The sequence below is a fragment of the Eulemur rufifrons genome, chromosome 6, assembly GCF_041146395.1.
Source record: "Eulemur rufifrons isolate Redbay chromosome 6, OSU_ERuf_1, whole genome shotgun sequence".
NCBI classification, from domain to species: Eukaryota; Metazoa; Chordata; class Mammalia; order Primates; family Lemuridae; genus Eulemur; species Eulemur rufifrons.
This window is the reverse complement of record NC_090988.1, coordinates 63,857,059-63,870,513: the sequence shown is the minus strand read 5'-3', so window position 1 is coordinate 63,870,513 and position 13,455 is coordinate 63,857,059. Positions and strand designations below refer to the sequence as shown.

The 13,455-nt window shown below is 34.2% G+C and overlaps 1 protein-coding gene across 1 annotated transcript in view; it reads right to left on the bottom strand.

The window, feature by feature from the left end:
- FAR1 (fatty acyl-CoA reductase 1) overlaps positions 1 to 12,871 on the bottom strand; it is a 35,288-nt gene extending 22,417 nt beyond the window's left edge. Inside the window, exons 1-3 of the mRNA XM_069469614.1 lie at positions 12,683 to 12,871; positions 8,537 to 8,712; positions 308 to 487 (exon numbers count right to left, since the gene is read on the bottom strand). Coding sequence (XP_069325715.1) covers positions 308 to 487; positions 8,537 to 8,712; positions 12,683 to 12,871 — 545 coding nt within the window. The remainder of the gene's footprint in view (positions 1 to 307; positions 488 to 8,536; positions 8,713 to 12,682) is intronic.
- Positions 12,872 to 13,455: the final 584 nt, after the last annotated feature.

The window sequence follows — 13,455 nt, the reverse complement described above, 5'->3', positions numbered from 1 at the left end:
TCCAACCATCACCATTACACTTGGTCAAAAGTGAAAACCTCCCACTGACTTCACTAATTAGGTAAAAATCAATACAATATAAAAAGACTATAGCAGATATGCAATAATTTGTTGAAGAAAGGAAGAGATAAAGGTATGCATTTGTGGTATAGGTGGAGAGAAGAAGAAAGGAGAGAGTTGAAGTGAGGAGAGAAGGAGGGGGAGAGCAGAAGGGAGAAAGGAGGGAGAGAAAGAAAGATAAATAGCTAAACTTGGATCCAAAGTTTGGGGATCAAAGCAAATGTACATGAATTTCAAACAAACATACTCTAAAGAATCAATCAGCTTCTTGGGATCCACAGGGGGTGGATAGACTACTTCATCAATATGCTTTCGATTGCAGTAGGCATATGCTGTTGATACATGCATGAACACTTCCAGATTCTTCATTTGCTGTGCAAGGAGAATAAGCTGTTGTGTAGCAATCACATTTAACTGAACAGCATCTCTATTAAAAAAGAAAAGTGACAATATTAAAATTTAGAAGATGTTATTTATTTGACCTATTTAAAAAAAAATATTATTTTCTTTAGAGAGGTATAGAGTGACAGAGAGAAATTTTTGTTTCTTTACAACTTATCCTTTAGCTCTAATTTTGTATATTTTATTTCAGCATGAAGTATCTCTATCAGCTATGTTTAAAAAGAAATTTTCTGTTTATAAAATATATTTCATTGCAGCACTTAAAAAATAAAAGTACAAATTAAAAAATTATAATTACCCAGAAATAAACACAGAGAATTCAGTCTTTAGCTTTTATGCATACATTGTGAAGTCATGCTAGATTGCTTCTGCATTTTGGTCGGTCTTTCTTTCTTTCTTTCTTCTTTTCATTTTTTTAGAGACAGGGTCTCACTCTATTGCCTAGGCTGGAGTGCATTAGTGTGATTATAGCCCACTATAGCTTCAAACTCCTGGGCTCAAGAGATCCTCCCACCTCAGCCTCCCTAGTGCCTGGAACTATAGGCGATACACCACCATACCCGGCTTGTATCTTGATTTTTGTAAGTATAATCTTTCATGATATAGAGATGTCACAAGAAAAAAATAGAATAGTTAAGTAATTTTAAAATGCTATGGTAGAGTCACAAATAAGGGTGATACAGCCAAAGAAAACTTATCAACATTAAACTATATTAACATATAATCAAGTTAAGAATGTTTCCTTCTTTGTAGCAATTAATCCAAACATCTTTTTAAGACTTCCTTACAAAATTCAAAGTGATATTATAATACAACTGGTACATTTGTTATAAGATGCATAGGCAAGACCCCAAAATGATCTATATACTCCCTTCTTGGAATTTATTTGAAGTAATTCTACAAAAACAAAAGTACATATGCAGAAAAGCAATCAATGAAGCATCATCTAATAATATTAATAACAAAGGCCAAGAGAGCTCAAATATTCACTATGAATGGAATGGTTTAATAAAGTAGGTATTTTATCACAATGAAAGAATATGGCCAATAAAATAGTCATATGAAGACTATAAAACCATGAAAAAATTTGTACAAATACTGAAAAAAAAAAGCACATATTATATGATGTGAAGCAAGATTAAAAACAAGGCTCTAGAATCAGACCTAATGCTGGCTTGGCCTGCCTATCAGCTAGACTGTAAAGTTATTGAAGCACTCAGGCCTGTTTCCTTACCTGTAAATGAGAGCAATAAAGGAATCTACCTACTAAGACTTGTATAAAATTAAATGAAATAAATCGTTTGCAAGTATTTAGCATTATTCCTAACATAGTCCCAAAACAGGCAGTCAATAAATACTACTTAAGGTAATGAGTGTGGGTAGTTTTTACTTTCTATTAAACTCTTGTTTATAGTTTGTTACTTTTTAAAAAAAACAGTTGACCAAGAGATCTACTGTACAACACAGTGACTACAGTTAATAACAATGTATTGTATAGTCGAAAATTGCTAAGAGAGTTCAGGTGTTCTCACTACAAAAAATGATATGTGAGGTAATACATTTGTTAATTAGCTCAATTTAGCAATTCCATAATGTATACATATTTCAAAACATCATGTTGTACATGATAAATATATACAATTATTTGTCAATTAAAAAATAAAAAAAGAGAAAAAGTTTGAAACACTCAATACCAGTAACAAAAATAACAAAGAAATACACTGCTGGTGACACTATAAACCGATACAACTGATCTGAAAGAAACTAGGACAAAGTACCGGAAATTATAGAAATGGTACAATTATTAATCTAGTTTACTGAAATTAACTCAGAGGAAAAACTTGTTCTAACCCTAATTTTTCAAACAAAAAGAAATTAAAGTTCCCTAAAGTTTGTTATTCTAAGTGAATATTACGTAAATTGTAGCATATCAACATGTTGAAGTATCATCAAATCCCTAAAATCATAACTGAAAAAAATCTGAAATATGGAAATTGTTTCTATATTAAATTTCAAACGTAAAATTAGAAAGTCTATGTTCACAATTATGTAAAGCAACATAGACAAATTATATTCAACAAAGACAAAGAAAATGTTTTTAAGAAAATAGTTTTGAGTACTTTCTAAAAATCTTATATTTTCAGTATTTAAGATGAAAAATACCCAACTACTGTTTTATAAGGTCAGGATGTGTCACAGATAGAATCCAGTCCACTTGACTGTGAAGCAGTGCTTTGATGTCTATCTCATTTGCAAAACAATGGGGATATGGAGGGTACTATTTGGAAGAGGTATACAGAGAATATTCTGTTACAGGTTCCTGAGGACGGGAACAGCAAGTTCTGGGTCACCAGAAACAAGGTATAACTCCATCAGAGAAAAAAATTTCCGTGCCTTATTTTTTCTTTTAATAGTATCTGAAACTATCAAAACATCCTAGGGGAAAATTTTTTTTTAACGAAATAATTGAGTTGGTCTTATAAAATTATAGGTGCATCTTTTTTTCTTCCTTATCTCAATTGAGGGAGAAAATCTGTTAAAGTGGAAATCCAGCAAGAAAGACATCTCACAGAGAGGACACTGTCCACTAGACTATAACGGAATGTGCTATTTTCTTTTTCATTTGCAAAACAATAGGGATAGGGAGAGTAATGTTTTGGGAAAAGTACACAAAGGATATTCTGTTACCCATTACTCAGGATGGTGACAGAGTTTCTGGGTCACTGAAAATAGGGAATTACTTGAGAGGAACACTTGTGCCTTGCCTCCCCACCCTCCACCCCATCTGTATCTAAAAGCCCAAACCTGAAGCCATTTTGTACCCACGTAAGTAACTTAGTGTCTCTGCCAGGTTTTACTGCAATCCAATTTCTATTCCATTGAACTTTAGAGGCTGAGACCATGACGTGTTAGATCACAAAAGCATTTAGTACTAAACAAAAACAATGTTCTAATTATGTTTTGGTTATATGAAGTCATATATGCATCTTAAATAAGATACACTTTTGGGAGAGGGGTGCAAAATGAGCAAATCTTTGTAATTGTGGCCCTTCACTAATGTAAACATAGAAACCACTTCCACAGAAAGGAAGGAAGGAAGGGGGAGAGGAAGAGAGGGAGGGAAGGGAAGAAGGAAAGAAGGCAGGCAAGCAAGCTCACTCAACTACTTAGAATGCCAATAAATTTTCTTGTTCATCTGTCTTCTTACAAACATCTGGGTTCTTCAAAATGTATGTTGATAACACTTCTAAAGATTTTAAATCAGAGCTCTCATACTTGGCATAACATACACCTTGGAGTTTATTAAAAATGTAGACTCTTGGAACTCATCCTCAGACACTCTTTAATGTCTGAAATGAGGCCTTGGAAACTACATTTTAAATAAGTTCCCCAGGCCATTTTGACACAAGTCTCTTATACACTCTCCTCACTCCTGAGAAAATACTACCTAGATAAGGTCTCATCACTATTATGGCCACTTTTTTCAACCTCAGTGAAAATACAGACAGATATGTGGGGACAAACAAATCAATCTTAGGGTAGGGGACTCAGGCACCTGTAATTTTAAAAATGTCTTCAAAGCTGATTTTGAGCGCACTGGTTCTGAAAGTGCACTACAAGTTTCAACAGTGACTAAACCACACCCAAGGCTCTTGCTAAATGAGGATTCTGGGGTATTACTCCAAAACTAGAGGGTCAGAATTTGGCAAGTATAGTCTAGGAATCTGCATTTTTTAACACATTCCAGTAATTCTTAAGATTCATGATACATTCTTAATGTTTGAGAATAGTTTCTTAATCTTTTCTAATAATCTTTATTTCTATTCCTTTCTTAAAAGACTTTCATTTTCATACCTTTTATTTATCACCCAGAATTGCCCCATTTCTAAACTCTTGTACTATGAGTTTTCCCCAAGCTATATCACCTGTCCATCCATTCTCCCCTTAAGCCTGCTTTCTGTCCTCACCATGGTCTTCAGTTTCTTGGTTCTTCTTTACTCCCAACTCCATTGGCCCTGACATACGTTCATTCACCTTGCTGCCACCTTCCCTTACACAAGACCCCATGATCAACTATTTGAGTAACTCACTTTATTGTCCTCACTTCTCCCCCCTCACCTTTTGTCAGTATTTCTTTAAAATTCCTAATTTTGATATCCTTTCTTTCTCATCTCAAGATTTAGGAACTACTGTATCTGAAAATGAATGAGATCTACTTCTCAACTCTCATAGCACTTATTGTATGCTCCTTAATAACTCCTTATTTTCTGTCTTACATTATGGTTCTTTACTACTCTATTAGACTATGTGGACTTTGCAAATAGGAACATCCATTAAAATTGCTTCACAGAAATAATAATTTCAATGTAATGACTAGGGTTGGTCAGCGAACATACATGGCCTTGACAAAGAGAAGAATACAGTATCTACCCCTTCTGCTATACTATTGCTAGTAAAAAAAGAAAGGATAAAAAAAAAAAAAAAAGATGTCTTTTTCATTAATGGTAGCCTTGCTTATCCTAAGGAGAACAAACAGAGAGAAAGTTACCTGAAAATACTGTACACTTTGGTTCTCCTTGTAAAGTTTACTTTGATGAGTTTCACCCTAATTAATTTTGCCTGTTCACAAATCAATTTCCTCTTTAAAATTATCTAATTTCCCCCTTTAAGTCAATAAGAATGATACCACAATTAGCCAGTATCTATACCCATTTTCTTCCTGAAAGCATGCTATGCTTCATAAGGCTGTGTGAACCCTATTTTTGGTTATGAAGAAAATAATAAAAGCCAGAACCACAGGGAAAAAATATCTGTTATATTGACCATTTCATACTAATGAATTTCAGGGAAGATAAAGCTTTAACTAAAAATTGGAGACCACATTCACAATCTTGGAAATATTAGTTAAAAATGAATTGTTAAATCTACATGCAAAAATATATACATGCAAGGAAAATTTTAAATGTAAAAAAAAAATTGTTAGTTGATAAGGGTTATCAGTTCCTTTAAGATTTATGTGTTATTTTTAAAAATAATTTTGAAGAGTTATTTGTGTACATCTTTATTTGAAGATTAATTCATGTTCATGGTAGAAAAATACACAGATAAAACTAAAAACCTACCTGTAATTGCACCATCCAAAGACAATTATTGGCAAATATAGAAAGATATACATAAATACATATTTTATGAAAATGAGATTATATTATAGTTCTAATAACATTTTTTGTCATTCTTGAATCATGACTACATAATAACTGCACAGTATTTCGCTTGGCTGCATAGAAAGAACTAAAAGGTAAATAAACAAAACAATTGCTACAGGTTCAGATTTTCTGTGGAGGACAAGCAAACTAAGATGTCATTAACTTCTTCTTTTTTTTTTTTTTTAGATATAATAAGTTTTATTCATCTGGTGGTTGATGCTCACAGGGCACCGTACAACAAATTTTAAAAATACAATATGAAAAAAATCAAACAGCCAAAGAGATCAATTCCATTAGAGGGCAATGGCCCACAGAAAAACCAATGAAAGCCCACAGAAAACCCACCATTTGTCCCCTTAAGAACATTAATTTCTTCTTAAGTTTGGCTTTAAGAAATACCAAAAGAAAAGGTCTTCGAGAAGATAAAACTTCACATAGCGTCTTTCACGTAAGTGTATCACAAATGCTTTCCTTATTTAATAATAAGCATATAAAATAATCCAAACATCTGTGAGCCTCTATTTGGTCCCAAGTTTTTAGGTCACAGCCTTCAGTACCTCCCTCCTATCCTCACATCATTCGCATCAGGAAAAAGTCACTTAAGGTGTAGTAGTCTCCTTTGCTCTATACTGCCACTAAAAAGCACATTTTCCATAAAATAGCCAAGGGCTAAGCAAACTGAAGCTATGCAAGTACTTGAATTGAAAATATAATTAAATTTCTGCTTTGAAATCTAATTGTATTCAATTCTTATTAGTAATTACTGACGGTCATTTGACATCAACTATAGAAAACAGCAAGATTTAATGCTCCACATGAGGTACTGCTAGAACACTTCTAAGTTAGAACAGAGAGATGGGTTTGGAATTTGTGTTTTTTACCATAGTGACATGTTTTCAGAAAGTTATGTCACACAAGTAATAATGAGTTACAAATTCTACTTGGAAAAATCAGTTAATGCACAGTGGGTTACAAAGGTGCATAAGACTTGCCCATTACCCTTAAATGCAGTATAACAGAGAAGGGGAGACACACCTCGTTACAGATTCCTTATATGCTGTGGTAATACATAGTGGCAGTAGCTGAAAGGTCCAGGATTGTGTAGCTTTGTTTTCAGTAATTAGATAATAAGGAGATCTAAGTGTCCAGCATAAACTGAAATGCCATTTAGTTCTAGAGGAACTAAGCATTAAAACAGCACTGTACTATTTTTTTGGCAAATGTTTTAAGAATATTTTCAGCTTTTTAAAATTTTATGGCCCAAATTTCCCATACTATTTTTACTGTTTTGTCTCCCTATGTTGGTACTTCAGTGAACTCTAAAGGGAAAAGAAAGTTCTGCAAGCGGTATTAGCATATGGTGACTCTGCTACTGTGAAGCTGTTATGTGAGAATTAGGAGGTTTGTGCCTTCTACTGTTAACATTGAGGGGGCTCTTAACTTTGGAAGCTTAGATGAGAAAGCGCTTATAACTAGATGATTTTTAAACTTCTTGAAGGAAAAAACATCTTTTGAGAAATACTATTTCAATTTTATAGATAAGGAAACTGAGGCTCAAATTCACCAGTTAATAAATGATAAACGTCAAGATTAGAACTAAGGTATGTAATTCCAAAGCTCATGCCCTTTCCATTACAGTGTTGCCTCAGCTTACTCAAGAATGGATTTGCCTGTAATATTACAGTGTGTAAGGCGAGCATGGAATAAAATAATGAGAAATACCTTGAAAACTATAAAGCACTACTGCAGAAATAAGAGAGACTACTACAGTGCCCTCACCTGGAATACAGACAAAACATACTGTAATGCTTTGGCATTGAACTGTCACATTATATAATGTTGATTAAGGTTTATACTTCTATTTACATTATTAAAGACAGTATAAGAGATAATATGAAAACCTTTTGTAATCAATTTTAAAACATTTATTTTAATTGACATAATTGTACATATTTATGAGGTACATGGTGATATTTCAATAGGTACTTAGCATGTCCATCATTCTCAAACCCATCATTCTCAAACATTTACCATTTCTTTGTGTTGGGAACATTCAATATCCTCCTTGCAGCTATTTAATTTTAAAACATTTTAAAGAGAAGGCCTTCAGGTAGTTTTGAAACCTTACAAAAGTCTATACCATGTTAACTAGCATATGACCACACAATTAGATTAATATCATAAAAACTATTTTTGGACATACCATCAAAAAGAATGCTCTAAATTAAGAATCACTATTTTAAATAAATATTCATTAGTTTTTTAAAATAGTGAACATTTAGAATGTTAACTTTTTCTTGAAATAAGAATCTTGAAGGAGGTCCAAATTATTTTTTAAATTAAACTTACGTCCAGTGTACCTTGCCCCAACACTGCTACAAGTTTTAAGATAAAAAAAAAAAGTGTGATTTAAATTTATAAGCCATTTTATCTTATTCTGTAAAACGTGAACCTAATTTTGTTTAATTTTCAGATGGATATAACAGGGAGTAAAAGAATAAAGCTCCTGGGGTAGCGGTTTCTGAAAGAATTGTGGGAGGAGAAGATATAATAAACACTATTAGTTGTTTAGACTAATACTCCTAACCCAAGGTAAAATTCTCTTTATTCTACTTCATTTCTTGCCTCTTCCCTGTCACATGTTTCAACTCATGGCAACTTCTAATAAACAAATACTAGTTATCCAACGTTTTTAAACTGATAACAAGAAGAAGGAAATTCTTTTAACACCCCAGGACACTGAAAGCCACAGTTAACATACGGCAAACAGTTTCAAATCACTTTCAAAACAACTTGACTAAAAAGTAGAATTAAAATTAGATCTTTTAACTAGGCTGAAGTTAGATTATATAAACACATGTACTTACCTTAAATTTTCATTGAACCTTACTGTAGCCGCACAGTGGAATATGATATTGATAGAATCTATGATGACCTCTTTATCTTCTTCACTAAGAGCCAGTTTAGGTTGGGTGAGTTCGCTGTTGATTGCTATAATTTTCTCTCTAAAATCTGGATTTTCATCTCTCAATCTGTCAAAGAGCTATCAAAGGGGGAAAAATATTTATTTTAGAGCAATATTTTTCCACTTTCTAAAACCCATTATCACCATTTTTCCCCACCAAGGATGACTATTTTAAAAACTTAAACTATGCAATTCCTAAGATTGCTATTCTTTTTTTTAATTCTAGTTCTCATGAGATATTACTAAAATTACTATTCTTAATTGCTATCATTTATATAGAAAACACCCTATGAGGTCCACACTATTATCCTCATTTTATGGATAAGGAATCTGAGACTCAGGTTAAGTAGTTTGCCAAGGACACAAGAGCTGGCAGTTAGCAGAGATGAAATTGAGATGTCCGTGTCTTAGCTGATTGGGTTATGTCAGCCCTCGGAATAGGCTTAAGCAATACAGACAATATTTAAAATGATCATTCATATTTCTAAAATGCAGGCCGGGCGCGGTGGCTCACGCCTGTAATCCTAGCACTCTGGGAGGCCGAGGCGGGTGGATCGCTCAAGGTCAGGAGTTCGAGACCAGCCTGAGCAAGAGCGAGACCCCGTCTCTACTAAAAATAGAAAAAAATTATATGGACAACTAAAAATATATATATAGAAAAATTAGCCGGGCATAGTGGCGCATGCCTGTAGTCCCAGCTACTCGGGAGGCTGAGGCAGGAGGATCGCTTGAGCCCAGGAGTTTGAGGTTGCTGTGAGCTAGGCTGACGCCACGGCACTCACTCTAGCCTGGGCAACACAGTGAGACTCTGTCTCAAAAAAAAAAAAAAAAAAAAGAAATTTCCTGGTCTAAACCAACATAATGACAATAGAGAAGAAAAAACAGATACGTTTTAGAGATATTTAGGATGTATCGTCAACAGGACATGGCCAGTGACTGAAATTTGAGGGATAAGGAATGCAAACTCCATGAGGTCAGGGGCCACATCTATTTTGCTCAACGCACAGGCCCTAGATAGCAGATCTTGCCTGTCAAGAAAGATTTGATAAATGTTTATTAAGTGAATAAATTCACTAGACTGAGAACAATGGAAGAGAAGGAAGTACAATTTTAGAGATACAAGTTCAGTCTTGTGAATGCTGGGTGTAAAGCACCTACATGACACACCAAAAGATAAGTCTTGTAGAGGTGATTGGCTTAGTGGGTCTGGAGTTCAGGGGAGAGGGAACATGATTACTGATACAGATTTTATTAACCACACACAGGTAGTAACCAAAGCCCTAGGAGAAGAGACTATCCAGGTATCCAGCAATGATAAGTACCTGAGATCCAAACTATTAATATACGAAGCTCATTCCAAATCTAATTTAAAGTACAACCATTCATCTCACATAAAACAGAGGGCAACCACTTCACTGGACCTACTAAGAAGAGATAAGGCCTAAGATAGAAAAACAAAGCATATCAATATTTAATGGGAAAGAAAAAAGAACCTACAGAATAAGCAGAAAAGTACTTTTTAACACCTTGAATTCATACTTTTTCATTCTCCTGATTGCTGATGACCTTTAATTCCCCTTAATACCAGCTATCTACACCACTACCACCAAGACATCATGCCGCTTAGTAAGCTAGCTCTCAAATTTGATACTTTTCTCTAGCCATCATCTCTTTATTCAATATTGTCTTTTCCAGTGCTTTCAACCCACTAATACCCAATTAGTTCCTACTTTACTAAGTTTACTAATGCCTTTTTAATATTCTTTATTCCCTTTCCAGAATTTACTTCATGTTAAACTATTTTAATTCAATCCTCACCATCCGTTACAGTCTTTTTCCTGAGGCATTTCCATAGTTGGTGGTGATTTAGGGGCGATTTAGGTCCCCAGAGGGCATTTGGTGACGTCTGGAAACATTTTTGGTTGTCACAAAAGGGAAAGAGACGGCAGAGTGCTACTAGCACCTAGTGAGTAGAAGCCAGGAAGGCTGCTAATCACCCTAAAATACATAGGACAGGCACCTACAACAAAGAATTATCCAGCCCAAAATGTCAATAGTGCTGAAGTTGAGAAACCCTGCTATAAGTCAATGTCCCATTATGGTATATGCTCTTTATTCCTATTTCAAAATTATGGTAGACTTCACCTAAAGTTTCTTACTAACTTCAAGTGTACACTCACTGCTACTTGACATAAAAAGGACTCATTTTTATTGATTCATCAGCATTACTATACGTAATGGGGAATGAGTGGCCTAGGATTAAGTAGTGGGGTGTGCCAGGAGGAAATTGATGGCACAAGATAAAATGACATAATTTTATGGAGTGTAATTTTAGTCAAATATTTGGGGACAAAACACTTTTGTAATGAAAATAATGGCCATAAATTTAGGCTAAATCATAAAGTTCAATGAAATTTCAGGCTTTAAGTAGAAAATATTCCTTTTCTTTACAAATCAGACTTACTGTGGAGGAAATTTTAGAAGCACTACTCTGAAGACCCCAGAGGAGAAACCCAAGTCTTTTACATTTTACTCAGGCCCTCAATTCCAACCAAAGACATCAACTTCAATAACTGTTCCTATCTAGTCTCCTTCTAACACCTCTATACTTACTCTCCCCCCTTCCCTCTTCCCTCTTAAAAACTCTCTAGAAGGTAGGAACTCTATAGTATTTATCCCTGAATTCAATAGACTAAGTAGGCACAAAAAATATTTTCTGAAATATAAAAAATGATAAAAAATGAATAAGCATAAATAATCCCTCACTGGGGGAAGGGTGATATTGGAAGGGAAATTTAAAATACATCAATTACAAGTGCTCATAATAAAATGCCAAGATGGGTAACAAAGGGCAGATGTGGCAACAAAACATACATGCAGGCATTCTATTTAGTACAAGCCTTGTGGTCTCATAGCACCATCGATAACTCCTTTTTCACAGGTTTTAAGGGAAGCAGAGGATTGCAAAAGGGTTTAGCAAAGAATCAAAAAGAGAAAAAATAGCTAAGGGAGACTAATGTAGACTAATTTGAATAGTTAAAAAGCATAAGGATAATTTCTAAATTTCCAAGAAAAAATCTTACATCTCAGAGTTACAAAAAATAAAAGCAAGATTAAGGAGGAATATCTGCTTCACAGTGTCAAAGAAAAACTAATGTGATAGGACAATTAGTCTCAATAAAAAGAATTATCATAAAGGTCTATGAAGTTCACTCAAATTCAAAAGTCTGGCTGGCTGCTGTGGAGGGGTTTGCTACAGTTTTGGGTATTTTAACAGGCCTATAAGAATTTAGATACTCAGAAATGAGTGTCATTCTCATTATAAAATAAACAACTATAATTGAAATCCTTTTTGAGATATGCCCACAGAGTCAGATTCCTTATGGGTACCAAAGTTGAGCTTATTGCTTTCCAACTCAAACTTACTATCAATGGATAGCAGATAAATTCATTCATTTTGAGAAAATTCACAAGCTTATGATTATGAAATAATTTTACTTCAGCTCATTTCCATTTTTCTTAGCAGTATTTTTCTAAAGGTTCAAAATGTATGACCTATTCTTATATTCTCTATGACCTCTCTGTCATCTGTCAAATGGGAATATGTGACTTTTCTATCTCCTAAAACTGCTGTGGGGAACAATTGGTGCTTACAAATTTTACAGTGTTACCAAAGCATCGTGTCTCACAGCATAACAGGTAGTTCAAATCTACCTACTAATTATTATTATCTGAAGGCTATTTAAGATATTTAGTAGTTACAAATAACATGTCTCAAATATCTTAAAATCATACTTTAAATATCTACCATAAAGGTAATTTAGAACTTGTTATACAATTTTGTCCATGACAGAGGAAAGCTTTGCTGTTCTTCTGATTCACAAATCATATCCAGTTTACTGCCATCCTATAGGAGCTTATTAAATTTATTTTAACAATTTTTTTCAGAATACTGAAGAAATATACTAAGCTATTGATGATTACAATAATTATACACAGAATCACATACCTTTTTTCCCCCCTCCAAATGATCATTTTCCACACTTACCTTGCCACTAAGGATTTCTTCCACTCGCTCTTGTGGTGTCTGCCCAGCTTTCTGCCTCACCAAAACATACACTGAATTCACTTTAGGACAAGACCTCAGCAATTTTTCCAGAAGCACTTTCCCTAGGAAACCGGTAGCTCCTGTGAGGAGGACATTCTTGCCTTCATAGTATTCTGGGATTGAAACCATTTTAACCCTAAGGAAAACACAACAAATAAGCATTAGTTCAAGGATTTATATTTGTTTTTACATACTAAAAATTTCTTTATAATCAAATAAGTATTTTAAAGGTCAGGCAAAAGTAAAAATTGAACTAACAAGAGAGGACTCTAACCTCTGGTTCACTGTAGTAAAGTGGAAAGAACAACAAACTGCAGCTCATTTTAACCCTGTGTTTTTCCCCTCGATCCCTCAGACAAGTAAGTCACTTACCTCCAGTGGGCCTTAGTTTCTCTAGTACAATTGTACTAAACAATCTCTAAAAATTCCTTCCAGCACTAAGAACCCAAATCTTCATTCAACCTCAGCTAAACCCTAAACACAATTGAATGGTGTTTCTCTGTCTCCAAAGGGATTTATAACACCAAATAGAGGTCAGCAGCAAGACTCAATTACCTAGCTTGCATAACATGGCCAGGTGTCATATTCACCTATCATCACCAGTTGAAACAAGAAGAGGTAACACCAAGTCCTTTCTACTACATGTCTCTTAGTGATAGTATATCCAAAAGGGGTTTACATTTCCCTTTTTAAAAAGTCATAGTAAGAAATAC